General features: G+C 33.9%; 1 protein-coding gene across 1 annotated transcript in view; it reads right to left on the reverse strand.

Moving 5' to 3' along the window:
- Positions 1–16,572, reverse strand: part of USP34 (ubiquitin specific peptidase 34) — a gene marked incomplete at its 5' end in the record, with an annotated part of 85,204 nt that overhangs the window by 20,271 nt on the left and 48,361 nt on the right. The window contains 21 exon segments of the mRNA XM_009574576.1: positions 1–12; positions 14–48; positions 1,481–1,525; positions 1,651–1,755; positions 1,859–1,907; positions 2,326–2,477; positions 3,046–3,120; positions 3,205–3,373; positions 4,579–4,664; positions 5,888–5,968; positions 7,499–7,564; positions 8,288–8,335; positions 8,437–8,512; positions 8,609–8,673; positions 10,273–10,368; positions 10,464–10,517; positions 12,044–12,122; positions 13,633–13,786; positions 14,385–14,557; positions 15,576–15,670; positions 16,410–16,551. The exon segment at positions 1–12 is cut by the window's left edge and continues 67 nt beyond it. Coding sequence (XP_009572871.1) covers positions 1–12; positions 14–48; positions 1,481–1,525; positions 1,651–1,755; positions 1,859–1,907; positions 2,326–2,477; positions 3,046–3,120; positions 3,205–3,373; positions 4,579–4,664; positions 5,888–5,968; positions 7,499–7,564; positions 8,288–8,335; positions 8,437–8,512; positions 8,609–8,673; positions 10,273–10,368; positions 10,464–10,517; positions 12,044–12,122; positions 13,633–13,786; positions 14,385–14,557; positions 15,576–15,670; positions 16,410–16,551 — 1,857 coding nt within the window.

Consider the following 16,572-nt stretch of genomic DNA (forward strand, 5'->3'; position numbering starts at 1 on the left):
CCACCAGCAAATTAGCATGGTCAGCAATTTGAAAAAAGGATTGGCTGCCTGTAATGCATAAAAATAAAAATATCCATTTTGATCTCTTTCATTTCATCCACTAATTTTTTTAGAGACTTTAAAAAAAAACCCCAAACATTTGCATGAAAATATATTTCTACGAACTTCTGACATGAACATTTATATTACTTTTAATCCCTTATTGTTTAATCTGTAACTAATCCACATATATATATCTTAATTCTACTGTATCCATGTATGAATACAGTAGAATTAAGCCACTTTTTATAGCTAGTGCAAGGCAACATGATCGTACTAGATAGGATCAGTCTAGTAGAAGTGTATAGTTACAAGGAAATAATAGTACACATTGTCCGACACAGTCAGACATTATTCTGAACAAAGCTGGGGGCAGGGGGGCGCGGAAATCAAGCTGTACAGTCTTGAAGAATTCACCAATTTATCCTACTTTACATATCTAGAAGATTTCACTATCTCAGAGAAGCTATTATTTTTATGTATTTGCATAACACATAACATGAATCCTGAAAAGTTTATCCAAAAGCATCACATTTTGAGGGTTTACACTGATCATTATTATTGGCATACTGTTTTCCTCTGGAACCACCAACATTTCTACTCTAACATGAATTTTTTTTTTTTTTTTTTTTAAAGTTTGCTAAGACTCACCCAGCTTTTAATAATGCTTCAATAAAGTGGTTACTATTATTATTATATATTTTGCACCTCACCAAAAATGCCTCTGGTGCACGCGTATACGTGCAAAGCAAAAAAAGCATAAAAATGTAGCAAATGTTAGCATGACAGGAGGGGAGTAGACTGTCATCTGATAGTGCCCATTCTATCACACAAAGCAAAGCTGTCATGAGAATGATTTAGTATGTGCTTCTTTTCCAACCATGATCATGTCTCCTCTGCTTGACATGCCCTCAATTTTTCCTGATTATTTTTTCTTTTCTGACAGCAGTATACAAGAATGTCCTTGTGTGAGCATACGCTTCTCCACTCTGTATATATTTTTCATGTGGAATCCATTTGGAACTCTCAGTATTTTTGTTATTACCAGGGCAGGAATTTATTCTGACTGAGAAATGTGTTTGCATGCACAGAACTGCAAAATAGTGCCCCAAAACTTGAACAACCAGACGATAATTACGTATCTCCACTTATTCTAGCATACACGTTTTATCGTTACCAATTTTTTTTTAAATTCATATAGGTGGAGAATCTAGAAATATGTTATTTGGCTTTGAATAAAACTTTCATCTTAAACTGCATACCAGATTTCTGCTTTAGAAAACTTAATACACAGTGCAGTTAGACTTCATTCAGTGTCACAAAAACTTCCATGGATCATCTTCCATGCAAGATTTTTGATTAGCAAAGGATTATTTAAGTAATTTAAAACAGAAAAATATTAATACAAATTATTTAATATACAGGTAGTATGTTTACATACCTCAGGAGTCAACTTTGCTATAGATGTGAAAAGCATGGACACAATCTTAAAAACAAAACAAACAAAACTCACTTAGACTCGTGCTTATTCAGTTAAAATTAAATAAAAATCACCCCATTACACTTATTAGATAAGATTTTCAACAAATAGCTATAGTTTCTGATACTTACATGTTCTGCGAGTCGATTATTGTACCGACACAAACTGAAAATGAGATTGCAAGTTTGCCTGATGTTGATACCATCACGGATATGTTGAAACAAAAAAGGAAAACCCTGCAACAAATAATAAGATATTAGTACACTGTCTACAATTACATATGTACACACACGCGTGCATTTTTTTTGAGGCTTATACAATCATATTTAAATGAATTACCTTCCCTCCTGTTAATGCTGCCATGTCATTTTGTGACAAAGTCAAATGCCTAAAATACAAAAAAACCTTTATCATTTTACTTCAGAGATTATTATGGAAGGTTAAGGAGAAATACATGACTGTGAGTGTTAGTTTGTATTCTTTGGTATCACAATATACAAGAGAAAATAAAAGTATTGACATAAAACTGATAAAAAATAATAAATATTTTGTACTTAGACCAAATAAAAAGAGAAATCCAAATGTGTGCAACTGAACATGTTCAAGGGTTTACCCTAAGTCTTTTATTTGGTCAACAATGACAAAACATTTATCCTTTAAATGGTTAAAAATATAATGGGCCCACATACAAGCTCATTTATGCTGTGAAAAAAGCCCACAAAAACCACCCCAAACCCATGAAATCTCCAATTCCTTTCTGAACTAGCTTAGATTAGAATTTACTTTGGTTTTTCAGAAGCTCTTGCCTTTCTGAGCGAGACTGTTCAACTAGAAGAGCAATCAGGGCAATCATCTTTTCAAGTGCAGCAGGCCTGTATTTTTCTTCTGCTAAAGAAAGTATATCTTCCTCTTCCTCCTCCTCCTCCCCTTCTTCCTCAGAAAGTACTTCAACCTGTGGCTGAAGGGGGGAGGAAAAAAAAGATACCTTCAATGTGGACATTTTGCGCCTTAATTTCAATAAGCCTGTATGTGGTTTTGCATATGTTCTGTCCTTTTATTCAAAACAACTTAATAAACTTGCATGAATCAAACCAGGTAAAGATCTGATCACTTGATTTTCATGTGGAAGCTTTCATTTTGCATGAACTAAATTGGATTTACATACGCAAAAGCTAGGTTGGTTGAAGTCACTACATAGCCTGATATGGTGGTCTATTCAATAAAAAAAGGAAGTAAATTTAAAAGCTCAAGTTGTACAGTAGGAGTAAGCAATCAATTGTTACCATTAATAGCATGATAAGGGCAACTTTGATTGCTTCTACTTAATATCTATTTCTATACTAAATAGAAATAGCCAATTCAGCATCTTTTTTAAATATTATATTCACTTAAACATTGAAAAAAATTCTATGAGTGAAGCAATTCTAATTTAACAGCTGAAAGATGGTTCAAGAGACACAGCACTAACGATCACATATGTAAAATATTAAAGACTAGTTCTTGTTAGACAAGATATTCAAACTTACATTTTCAGGTCCTTTAGTTCCCATGTAGAAATGGACCATTGTAGATATGGCTTGCAGTGAAAGCAAGAACTGGCTCTGAAATACGCGGATATTGAATTACTTGAAAATACATACATGCATATACATACCTAATTCCCAAAACTACAAGGCTATACTCACTTCCTCTTCTCCCATTTTGGCAAATTCGTAAAGAAAGGCAAAGTATTCTGTGAGATGTTTACTGTGAGGCTTAACACCGTGCTCCATAATTGACAAGAGTGTCTTCACAAAGCGTGTTACACAGGAGCGACTGCCGATGTCTTCCACAGGACCATCCATGTCATCCGAACTGAAAACAAATCCAACTTAGATATTTCACACAAGACATGGAACATAAAATCATCTTGAACCAGCCAAAAAAAAAAAAAAAGAAATCAGAAAAACTTACAGTCTTCTACTCTGACGTACTATCATACTCAGATCTCTAACACTTTCTCTTATGCCAAGTATAGCCCAGATAACAACATGGCTTAAAGTAAGGTAGCATCCGTCACTCAAAACATTGAAAGGTTAATAAAATTAGTATTCTCAGCCAGGAAAAGAATTCTTAAAAAAACAGTATTAGGGGATCTCCTACTTAAAATCATCCTCTTGATTTGCATGTCAAATTTCCTCAGTTTCAAGAAAGAATGCTGTTATAGCTAATTTTACTGTGGAACTAAGGAAAGGCAGTCTCCTAAACACATATACAGGATCCTGACAAGACAGAAAACAGGCACTTTCAACCTTATTCATCTACTGAAAGTTGCATCTTATCACTGAACAAAACAAGTTACAGAGTCTTTTAAAGTAAGGCTTCCAGAGAAAATTAAATTATACTTTTGCCATAAAAACTGTATCTTCATGTCCTGAATTTTGTTATGGCAGTATAGTTATTACAAACTCTGCCATTTTTGCTCTGGAAAAAAGTTATTATCAGGATCACAAGCTTAACCCAAGAGATGAAAGAAAAAACGGTTTCTTCTTCTCCTCATTATGTATCAAAAAGAATAAATATTTCATAATTGGAGACAAAGTGACAGTTTCTTGATCATTAGCAGAACAAAACAGAATCCAATAGTTTTTTTTCTACTTTTTGACAAAAACTGTGATTTAGCTCCATGACACAGGACTAGACTCTCACCTCCAACCTCTTTTACTGGATGTACAAATTAAAATTTGCACCTATATGCCTCTGGATCCAATGTACAATCGGATTCTCATGTATAAGTAGTGAGATTTACACTTGCAGCATACTACTGGCAGTGAAAAGAAAGACTACGCTGAAAATCTAGTCTAAGGTAACAAATGTTTCAAACAATGAATCTTTAGACACTGGCTTTTCTAACCACAATAATATTTTTCAATAAATCAGAGCATTTTGGGTAGAATAGTAAAGAACAATTAAAACAGTACTATTTTAGGTTTACAAGACCATTTTGAATAATTCATCAAACAAAAGCGGTTGCTGTAACGCATGTAATAAATAGAAGCTTTCAGGTGTTATTATTTTACCAGTCTTCCATTCCTGGCTGGAGATAAAGATGTGCATGCACGGGCCTCAGTCTCTGTATCACATGAATACACAAACGCTGGAACATCTGTAAATGCATAAGTAAATGAACTCCACATGTTCATTCTTTTACATATATGTCAATACATATTTTCTAAGCAAAGAATATTCTGTCTCCAAGTACCACTTCCAGCTCTATGTGATTCAAAGTTAAAGCTGAGATTGAGACGCCCACATTCCATTTATTAGTGTACTGACACATCGTATTTTAACAGAATAGTCAAACCTGGTTTTTATACACAGATCTGATGGAGGAACCCTAAAAACAGCTTTTAATTTTGGTGTGCACTGTACACTATTGAAACATGACTTAAGACTGCTGCTCATAAACACTATTTTTTCTTCTATCTCTATTTTCTGAAATGTTTAGATATTTTTTGCAAGAATTTTTTTATTTTGTCTCTGGCTATAAGAATTTATGTGAGAATTTTAAGGAGATTCCTTCCAGTAATTTTTAATTTGTAAAACATTCATCAAGGATTAGGGCTTTGCCTAAGATGTTGCAGAGTGTTTTCCCATTAAATATATTCCTTTAATGATGTGTTACATACAGGAGCTATGTATGGTTCTATTGGAAATATTACTTTAATAATCAGAAACCCAATGGAAGGATTCAGGAGAGAGAAAGTAATTGCTAAAGTTTTTACCTAAACAAATTGCAAAGAAAGTATACTTACAAGTGAAACTATTATTAATATTTGTATTTGTTAATATCCAAATGCTACTAATATAGGGGTTTTTTTTCCAATTTTAAATATTTCCAGAAAAGGGTATTAACAAAACTTTGTGGCATAATATTGTAAAATTAAATTTACCCACAAAAAACAAATGCACAAGTTTAGAATTGAAGCTTTGAGGAGTACCGAACGTACATTGCTTTATTCTTTTTTATTTTCTGAATGTGTATCTTGACGCATTATTGTTGAACCAATTCAGAAAAAAACATTTTTTAAAGTGTTCAAATTTGTAGAGATCATAAGGGAGTTGTAGAAACCTTAATTTGCACCTACTGTGATATTTTGTGATCCTAACTGTACAACTACAGCCCTGTATTAATATCGATTTTGTTTCAAACAACGATAATGCTCCCATGGCCAAATATATTCTCTAAATCATACGCAAGAATGGAAAAGAATAAGGGAATTACAGGTATTAATAACTTTTGGAATCATTGTATGTGTCATAATAATTGTCCATTTCTGATCATGAGCCAAGTAGTCACCTGACTTATAAAGGAACATTTTTTCTTACCTGTCGCACAATCTGATTGGGACACTTTATTAGAATCTGCATTGGCCACCAATCATCATCAGCCATACGATCCAAAAACCACTGCAGAAGATACATACTTTGTTAGTTTTGTTCCAAACTTGTTCTAGTCCAATCTTCTTTTTGCATGATATTAAAGTCTGAAGAGAAATTGATGTTACTATTATTAAGGAATAAGCAAGTTTTAATCCAAGGGAAATCTAAACGTCTTCTGTGCATGAGAAGAAAGGAATAAAGATCAATAGCAGTAAACATCAATATAAATTTATATCCAGTATCTTCTTATCCCTGTGTTCTGCATGCTATTATTCAATTACCTGGAAGGACATGCTTATCCTGAAAAGTCATGTCAACAGAATAAAAAACAATGCTTACAATAAAGCATAAGCTGAAGAGTCTTGTAGAACAGGGATAGGCTTAAACAAGAATGTAGTTCCTGAATTAGATCCCTTTTGTGTTTTAACATGTGGAAAAGCCTTACTACCTCCGGAGACAGAAAAGGTATAAAAATAACAGAGAATGATTCATCCAAAGTTAGACTCAGCAAATAATACAGCTGAGTATTCTGACTCCCAGAATATTGTTTTAGTCGCAAGGAAAGACAGTTTAAAATAAAGAATCCAAGCTGTTCTTCCTTCTATTGTAATTGTACCTGAGTATTCTTTATTATATTAAATGTTTTCACTTGTTTTAGGTTATCTTAGGACTACAGCATACTAATGAAACTGTATCCCCCCCAAATATTGAATGTTACATAACAATTTAACAACCTAGAATCAATTTATAAAAGAACAATGAATCTAATTAATTTCGACTGAATAAGGTCTAATGCAGGATACAGTATGTATTGGGGTCCTTGTACATTTAAACAATCACAGAAAGTCTATCACAAACTTTCCTTCAGTATCTCAGAATTGTTTTCACCAACACCACAGTGAATTCTTTTGTCTATGGTTTCTCAGTCCCTCTCCACTTTATCCCAGACTCCCTTCAGGCAGTGTCCTGAAAAATTTTATATAAAAAACATTCCTCCATTTTTTTCTCCTTCTAGGAGTTTTCAGTCTTTCTACATATTAGGTTCAAGATCCTCAGCTTCACAAGCAAGGCACTATAAGAATCTGTTTTCAGCTAAGTCTGACATCAGCTGTTCTTACTCTCTTTCTAAGCTTCATTGCACCACAGCCTTTTATCTCGCTGAGCTCTTCCCTTAGATTCAACTCCAATCCCTGCCATTCTAGTCCTTAAACATTAGTCTGTCTTTCCATTTCTCTTGTGCAATTTCATTTAAACACCTCTTAATTACACAAATCCGTATGTAATAATCAAATAAAGAGGTTGTGACACTGTGTGTCTTCTATTCTAGTGACAAAATTATTTTGGCCTGTGGTCTCACCATAGGCTTCTGAAAATAAAAGTCAAGTCATTCCCCAGAATCTGCAGCATTCAGAGAGGATGAATTTCATCGCATAGTGCACAGATATGCCAAATACAGTAGTTCATAGTCCAAAATATTCCAGGGATACGAACCTCCAGGAAAGTTAAACAATATATAGAAAGTTGGTTTGTACTTTGCTGAGTTCCTAAGTCACTTACTTCACAAGCTGCCTGACTGTTATTAAACTGTTTTGTTAACAGTTCAATCCACTGAAGCATTGTAGGCTGTAAAAAGAAATACAGAAAAAACTATAACTTAAAATAATAAATTGCAACTTAACCTTTAAACACTTCTAAACGATCAGTTAGAACACTGAATCTTAAGAATATAGTTACAAGCACTAAATGCTTTATAAACCAGTATGTTGCACCTACACAAAAATAACATGCGTTGAAACTAATGCAAGTCGTACCTACACATTTGGACTAATTGTCCAATTACACATTATTACAGATTCTTACTAATCCCAGACAATCTAGAATTAGTAGCATTATGCTACCACAAATGAGAAAGAAGTAAAATCTGACTGAGAATAAAGATGTTTCAGATAGAACAGAACTTTCTTGTTGTTCATACTAGTATTCATAAGTTAAAAATCCATGAGCACAACTGTTGCTCGCTAGTAGACACTCCCCTCTACATCAGACTTTAACAAGTGCTTGTTAAGATCTGAATCATCCAGGAATTTTAAAATGAAAAGAACACAAGATCTGTTGTCCCTCATGCATTGCTGAGGCAAAGTAGGCTAAAGCCAGAACCTGCATTTTTTCCCCCACTGTGCAGTGTTTACTATAAATGTGTAAATGACACTCTTTAAACACTAACTTTATGTCATCTATGGTACTTAATACATCTCAAAATCACACTTTTAATATGAACAAGTACAGACATACTTTTCACTATATTCATGCAGCTACTTAATGAGAATTTACAAGTAAATAGAATACCTTTTCCTTTGAATGAATAAATGTCTCTAGTACAAAGGAAGTGCTTAACTGGAAAAAAAAATATTGCACCATTAATTATAGAATGTCTGAATTAAAACGTAAACAAGGTAAAATTTAAAATAAGCACGATATACTTTCGAAGTACTTACCTTTGCTGTCATCAGGGAAACCGCTTTTGGATCTGGTAGTGTGCTTGGGATGCTACTACACAACTGCCACATAAACCTAGAGTCAGTAATTGTATTTGTTAATTAAAACAAATAATGAAAATCTGCAAGAAGAAAAGATGCATTAATATGACATTTTTAAAGAAAAACTTACCCAAAATATGTATGTTCAAAAATGTTCTTGTCTTGAAGAAACTGCATGTTATCATGCCATATCCACTGAAGAAAAAATGCTAACATCAGATACAAGAAAGTTTATTCCACCACATAAGCATGATTTTAAGAATACTCAAACGCTTGCCATGGCTAAGAAAACAACATTTTTTCCTACGAAAAATTATTTTTGGAAACATTTTCTTTATTTTAAAGGATTGGCTTAAAGTCATTTTACTCACACTGCAGCAAATATTAGTTTTGCCTGCTGTATGACTGCAGAACAGAGCTCAGAACCTTCTCCTCTTTCTGTGATCTCATTTTTGCAACTTAATTACTCACATTTTTAGGCTGAAATTTTGAGAACTGGTCCAACACATGAAAAAAGAACCACAGTTTTAAGACCATATTTTGATGTCTCTGATAGTGTAATAACTTTAAAAAATCAAAAAACTCTCTAAACACATAGTTTCACTAATTGAGATCAGTTAGACTTTCCAGCAGCCTAGCTAGATATGTCTAAAGGTTGAAGTTCTGACCCAAAGCCTGACAAGCTCCCTGAACTTTTGATAAATTCTTAAAGAGTAAGATTTGACCCTCCATCATTAACGAAAGAGGATTTCATGCCAGGTCTCCCTGTTCCTCTCTCCAAAATGTTTTTAACAAAATCTGTTTGTAGCATTTTTCATGTAAAAATAGTTTAAAAGTTTAACTCCCATAAAATCTATTATTATTTTTAAGACTGAGAAGGATAAAAAGCACAATCTGATTTGCTGGCTAGGGATGAAGAGTCTTTTTAAGTTAAGAACCTCATATATGACAGATGATAAAGCAATAATTCTAGCCAGAGGGAGCAGAGAAACTGGCTTTTCAGGTGATAAAAAGGGAGAAAAATGTTTTACAAATCCCATATTGGGGAAACATCTAGCACAGTGAGATCCCTGGTGAAATACTCTGTGCTGCCTTTTCCAGTTCCTCAGACCGTACGTGGCTTAAATAATATCTTTATATAAATAGCCAGGTATCTTAAGAGCAGCCCTCATCACTGAAGAGAACAGGGAGATGTAGCTGCTACTGGTTTTTGTTTCGCCTACCCCTTTTACTAACACCTGGGCTACTCTATGACTACGGGGAGGAAGGGATCCTTTTCTGACTGATGCTCCCCATCATAAGCACAAATAGTCACGATCTTACATTGCTTTCGCTTAGAATGTCACAACCCACTGGCAAAAGTGCAAACAGCTGGAACTATTCCCTTACTCTGTCCCCCCTCAAAGCAATAAGTTGCTGAGGAACTGAAGGATGAAAAAAAATGGTGGTTAATGAGAATACTTCCCGTAATATTGCAACTGTTCAGAAAATGTTGCTAAGCTCTCACAAAAACCCAAACAAATAGTGTTCTACCATTTTTTACAAATATGAAGCAGAATGATTCAGATATCTGAATTTAAAAATGAATGAAAAAACATCTAAAATTTACATACAGTGGAAATCTTAATTTACTTCCTATCCAACAACATTCTTCTAAGGAAGACAGCTAAACGAAAGGATTGTCATCTTACTGATTTAAATTATATTTGCTTTTCTGCGTTTATTCAGGTTCCTGATTTGTTTAGGATTTCCTATAGTATTTTAAAATTGGTGTTAAAACAAATCAACTTGTACCTCCAGCAATTCTGATGAAACATCAAATTTGTAGTCTTTGCCATTTTCCTCCTCTGGTTCCATCCGTTTATAAAACAGCATGTAAGCACTGTGCGTCTTTAAGAAAAAAACATCTGTATAATTTTTGCTTTGAGAGATAAATCATGACAGTAGAAATACAATCACATAACAAGTGTTTGGAAAAGAAATACCTTTTCAAAGGAGAAGTCCATAAATTTATCAGTAACAGAATCGTAAGTTTTTGTCTGTCAAGAAGAAAGTAAAACCATTAATTACAAGCTTTTTTAATGGTCTGGTTATCGACAGTTTGAGATAAATGTGCAAGTGAACTATTTCAGGACATTTGCAGAGAGGCTGCTGACAATTTATCTCTTGCTCAAAGTAGTGTTCTTTCTTTTTTTCTTCTACAGTGGCCTATTCTGATTTTTCAAAGTTGCTACGCAATATTGTGACCTATATCTCATGCAATTTCCTGTCTCATCCATCTCATTGACACCTCTTCTTTTTGGGCACCTAAAGGTATTTTATCTATTTGCCAAACAAAATGATCTTTTGTTTTATTTCTGCATATTCTTTTTATCAGACAAGAGGATTTTTCTTATTCACAGGACTGTTTTAGTAAGATACTGCATTATTAATAATGGAGTTTATATCATGATATATAATAATAACAAATGATCAATTCAAGCATAACGTGAGAACGTTGGAGTGTCATTCAACAGTTATTTGTATTAATACTGTGTAAAAATATTCAGACTTATGTCAAAGGGTGGTGGGCTGATCCAAAAGACAAAGTTGCTACTGTATTTAAAAGCCTTGCACTACTGAAAGCAAACAAACAGCAATTTAAGAAATTTTATCTTCTTACAGTAAAAGGAACAAGCAAAACTATTTAAGCCTGTAGATCCATTAGCTTGAAAATCGCTTACTCCTATCAGAGCTCCGGCTTTTCTGCTGAACAACAGCATAAGCTGTACACAGACCTGACACGTTTCTAGTTCAGTTCTACCACCAATGAGAAAGGATCTGACTGTAAGAAGGTCACAGACCAGAATCTGGAAATTACTGACATAAGGCATAGGCAAAGATCAAAAAGCCCTGTTTTTCCAGAATAGGCATAAGCTTGAAGTAATTATTCCTTCAGTCAACAGTCTGAGCAACAAAGCCATCCAAGTGAAGGATTCCTAAATTAGTTGCATACTCACTTTTTTATAAGCAAATAAATAATATGATGATAAAAAGCAGACATAGAGAAGAAATACCTCTTCTTTGGAGGGAGACTCCACTAATTAATTTTGATTCATTAGTAACACCTACGCTATACTTCCGACACCTGTCTTTTAAAACCCTGTAAAAATATCTGGATTCACATTCACAAATTAAATAATATGATGGTTTGTACAGGAGAAATTAAGACCCTTCTCCTTTATTGGCTTAACTTCTATTCTACAGAAAGCGTAGAAAAACTAGAGAGCTTGCATCACCAGCTTGGAAGCATTCACTCTGCCAAGTCTTTCATCCCCCAAAGGAGGGGGAGACCCTTTGAAGAGATCAATGGTGGAACACCTATCTACATGAACGTAAGATGAAGTATCACCTGCACAACAAAGGTGTCAAAAGTTTAATAAAACCCAGCTAACACTTCTAATTGTTTCATATACATTCACAACAGATGACAGACCAAAGGTGAACACTATGGAATCCTTCACGAAAGTCTTGAGAACAGATACTGTAATGGTTGAACATGACAAAAATAAAATTCATAACTTACAGTCATTTCTCCACCAAAACATTCTGAAGCAAGCTGGGCAGAATCAAATGGTTTTACTTCAGCATCATTGAAAAGATACCTGTAAAACAGTAAGCTTTTGAAGCAAATGCTGTTTGTCTCTAAGGGCAAATAAAGTATACCAAGCACTTAAAACCATTCTTTAGATTTAGGAATTCCTATTAATTTCTAATATCTTGTTTGAATCACAGCAAACTAAAAACTGATCCTGCAAGTGACTCCGTTTCAATAAGATCGGGAAGTCAGCATTTCAACAATCCTTGTTTTTTTCTTTTCATCAAGAGACACATTACTTTCCCCATTTTTTCCAGCCTGACTCTGGTACAGATGGGTTTTAATGCAGCCAAGAAGATTTGCCTTTTCCTTTTCAAATTGAGTGAAATGGAAATAAAAATTTAAAAAAGGAGAAAGAACCATTCCATATAATAGCAGAACTCAAACTGGAAGGGGAGAGAGAAAACTGGTACGCTGTTATGGATTCCCTTTGGAGCAGGGACTGGGCCACTGGTTGGAACCATTTAAAAAATGCTCCAGCTAGCTCTTCTAGAGAACAGGAATAGAGGAAACCTTGTCTACTATTCCATGGCCTCAGCCGAGAATCTGAGATATGACATCCAGAAATGACTGGGAGAGAGCGTTCCCTGCCTTCCTGTGTCACCTAGCAAGACCCTCCCTTATTTCCATGCCCATGTCTCATCCCCTTCCCAGGCAACCTCCCCTAACTTTTTGTCCCTCTTCATAACCATGGTATGTCCAGTGTATGCTGAAGTTTCCAAATTAGAAGTGGGATGTCATAGGTTAAAAAAAAAAAATTATTATTATTTAAAAAAGAAAATACTACATTGCATTTATTCATCTTTCTATCACTTATGTGTAAGAAGATCCTGTCTCTTTTTTTAATCTTTGAAAACAAGCGACAGAAAAATAAATGCTATCAAATATTCCAGTACATCACTGTAAATTGCATCTAGGAGGAGCTGGCCAATAGGAAAAGATCACCAGCTAGATAAACTAGAAAATGAAACGTGAAAACAATTCCACATACAAAAAGCACAGTAAGAACAGATTTAGATAACCTAGGTATTATAACCTTTTCTGCCACACAGGATGCAACAACTTTAAAGCAAATAAAAATTCACGTTGTTTTTTCACTGAAAGGGGACAAAATGAAAAGGACCGCATTCCACAATCATAAATGTAGCTGTATACTCAAAGATAACAACCAGATTTTATGAAGGACAATCTATTAAATCTTACCATTCATTTGTACAGATAAAATAAAGTAATTGATATTCAGGCCAAGAAACAAGCATTGGCTGTACTGTGAGACTAGCATGGCATTCTCCTGCTGCCCCTGTGTCCAAGGCACTCCACAACTATTACACACACAACAGCTACAACAAACAAACTTGTATGCTAATAAATTAATATACCTACACCTATCCAACATCTTGTGCTTTTGAGGGGAACCTACAGCACATATCTCCTATACAACTGCATCTGACAAATGTTTTGGTTATTTTAGTTATTTAAATGTAAGGAATTACAAATTTTTTTTTTGCTTAACTCACCATTTGTTGTTTTTGTAAGCATGGGGATTGACTATATCTCTGATAAAACTGTAGTAATGTCCACCATCTGCTGTTCCTGTATGAACCGTTACGCCTATCAGATCATACTCGTAACTTTCAGTTTCTTTCAAATATTCACCATCTTCCTTAAAACCTGAAATAAATTAATACAATATTTAATCAGTTATCTCCTAAACACCTGAACTTTAATATTACACATTTCTTGTAGTGGCACTTAAATTTTTTTCTTCTCTGCACTCCACAATGATGACAGCCAGAAACTCCATACCCAGAACAAGCAGCATAGATCCCAACTCTTGTGAAACAGTTACAGCTTTTTTTACAAAGCATCACTACTGAAGAGATCAGGACTAATAACTAAGTTATTCCAAGTTAACACATCTTATTTATGATGGCAGTTAGTCAGCCATTTGCTGAAGTTCAAGTATTACCCTGCAAAATCAAAATAGGCCAGTGACAAACTGTATGTAACTATTTTTAATTTCTCTCATACTTTAAAAACAAATTTAAGAATAATTCAAATTGAACAGTATATGAAAAGAAAAATAATTGGCTGGTTTTCTCATATTAAATAAAATGTGTGACTTTGGGAATATAGGTTGATTAAAACTTATGTTTGATTTTATTTTCTTAAAAAGAAAATCACTAACTGTTTGCATATGTTACGTATACAGAAAGTGGTACATAGATGAAAGAGACAAAGCCTGTTGAATTCATTTTATGAGGCATACCTTCTTTTCTGTCATTTTTTCCCATGAGGAAATCTTCAGTGTAAGGTGTCATATCCAAACGTAAAGGGAATGAAAAATGCGTATTGACTTTCTCCTTCATCATGGTTACCATATTAAATGTATATCTCATTGTGTTGAAGCTTAAGATACGAGGTAGTTTCTTAAAACATGCCCTGAAGGATTAAAAGTAATCGTGATTTACGAAAGCTTAGTGGCTTGAATTGTATTTTCACAAAGATTTTCAACGCATTTATTTCAAATATAAAATTGGAAATCTGTTGCTAAGTCACATAAATATAAAATTCAGCTATCACAATGCCCTAGAGCAGAGCAGGGCAGTCTAACTTGTCAGCAAAAAGGTCAAATTTAGCCTAATGAACACTTCCATTTAGCCTATCATCGTGCCTTGGAAGAAACATCAAATTTGCTCATATGGCATGAATGACAGTTTTCTAAAATGATGTTGTAAAATGAGTCATGAACGAATTTAACAATGCAAATCCCCTCATTAGATGGAGTTACTATCTTGTAACGGACAAGTTTCAATGCAGAACATATTTTTTATTAAATCTCATAAACTTCACAATAATGGTTTTAAAGTAGGTTACTCTCTCACCCGTGTCATTTATAACAGCTACAAAAACAACTGTGAGGTTTTTCATCTCTGACAAAGAAATTTGTTAGTTGCAATATAAAGACAATATAAAATTTTTAGTTAACTTTCTCTTTATTAGCAGACTTTTTAAAATATGGAAACATTTTTAAAACTACTAATTTTAATTAAGAAATTTGGGGTTATGTATGAAACCTAAGCAACTATTCTGCATAATGAATAACACAAGGACTGAACAAACTCTGAAAGAATTTGATCTTTTAAAATCCAGAAAAGTTACAGATTTCAAAAGGTATAATTTCTACAAATTTCTTTTTATTTACATTAAAAAAAGGTCATGAACATTTTACTGTCTAGGTGATCTTTTGCTAAGATACCTTATATTTTTTGTTTTGGTAATGAGATTTCTTAGTTATGTGCTCATTTGCCCAGGGACCACATCCTCATAGGCCCACAGAGTAGCAAACTGAATGAAACCACAGTCCTGTTTCGTCTAAAGGATTACTCCGATTCAAATAGTAATTTCAGTAATTTACTAAAAAGAAACATTAGGAATGTTTAGTTGTTCTTAATCATACCTTTTTTCAGCCCGCACTTTCTTCCCACAATGAGAACATGTATACATGTTGTCACCTTCCAAGGTATCTTTAATAGTTACTTCATCAAGAGATTCCTACATATAATAAACAAACAAACAAAAAAGGAGCTTACATTTGTCTTAGATATTTATACTTTGTGCTTGCATGGCCTGCTTTACAAACCCCGCTCTTTCAATCTTACAGTAAGTTTAATTAACATTTCCGTAAGTTATGAAAGTAAAGGTGGTCAAAGGAACCAAAAAGTTTGCAAAAAGAGCATGCACCTGAACTAAGAGAAAAGTTTGACAGGAAAACCAGTTCCTAACCCAAACACAAAAATAAGGAACCAATTCAGAAAAATAGTACTCAATATTCCAGGCTGTCCCAAAGAATTCAAGTGCTTTAAATTCAAATTCCAAGCGTGGGCATTAATAGTTGTCTAAAAAGCTCAAAAACCTAAAAATTATTTTGGTGTAAGTTTTAAATTAATAAGCAATAGTACATGTATATATCAAATCTTCTGACATTTACAATTCTCTCATACAAAACATGACCACGGCATTTTTAAAAAACAGACAGGAGAAAGTGATTACTGACTGTAACAGTCTTTAGTCAATTCCAAATGGCACCAGCTGATAGCATGTTGCATTGAACAGATGAAACAATTCGACCACATTACCTAGTAATATCAAAACTACATGTAATTCTACTAACGTAGAAATAAATACAGAAAGCATCAACATATTCAGTAGGGTATGGTACAGTCTTTTATACTTTACTGCACCCATTTATAATTGTGATCTATGCTACATGTCTCAGCCTGGCATTACTTACATAAATATTCTTCATATCTGCCACCTGGCATCTTACTGTATAGAACTCTTCAGCAGTCTGACTTACATGCTCACAGTCCTAAATCACAGCAACAAAAGAGAAAAGCAATGAAATAACTGATTTGAGAAGTTAAAAAAAAAATCTTGACAAGATAAGGATAGGG

Source organism: Fulmarus glacialis, unplaced genomic scaffold (assembly GCF_000690835.1).
Source record: "Fulmarus glacialis isolate BGI_N327 unplaced genomic scaffold, ASM69083v1 scaffold4750, whole genome shotgun sequence".
Lineage (NCBI taxonomy): Eukaryota > Metazoa > Chordata > Aves > Procellariiformes > Procellariidae > Fulmarus > Fulmarus glacialis.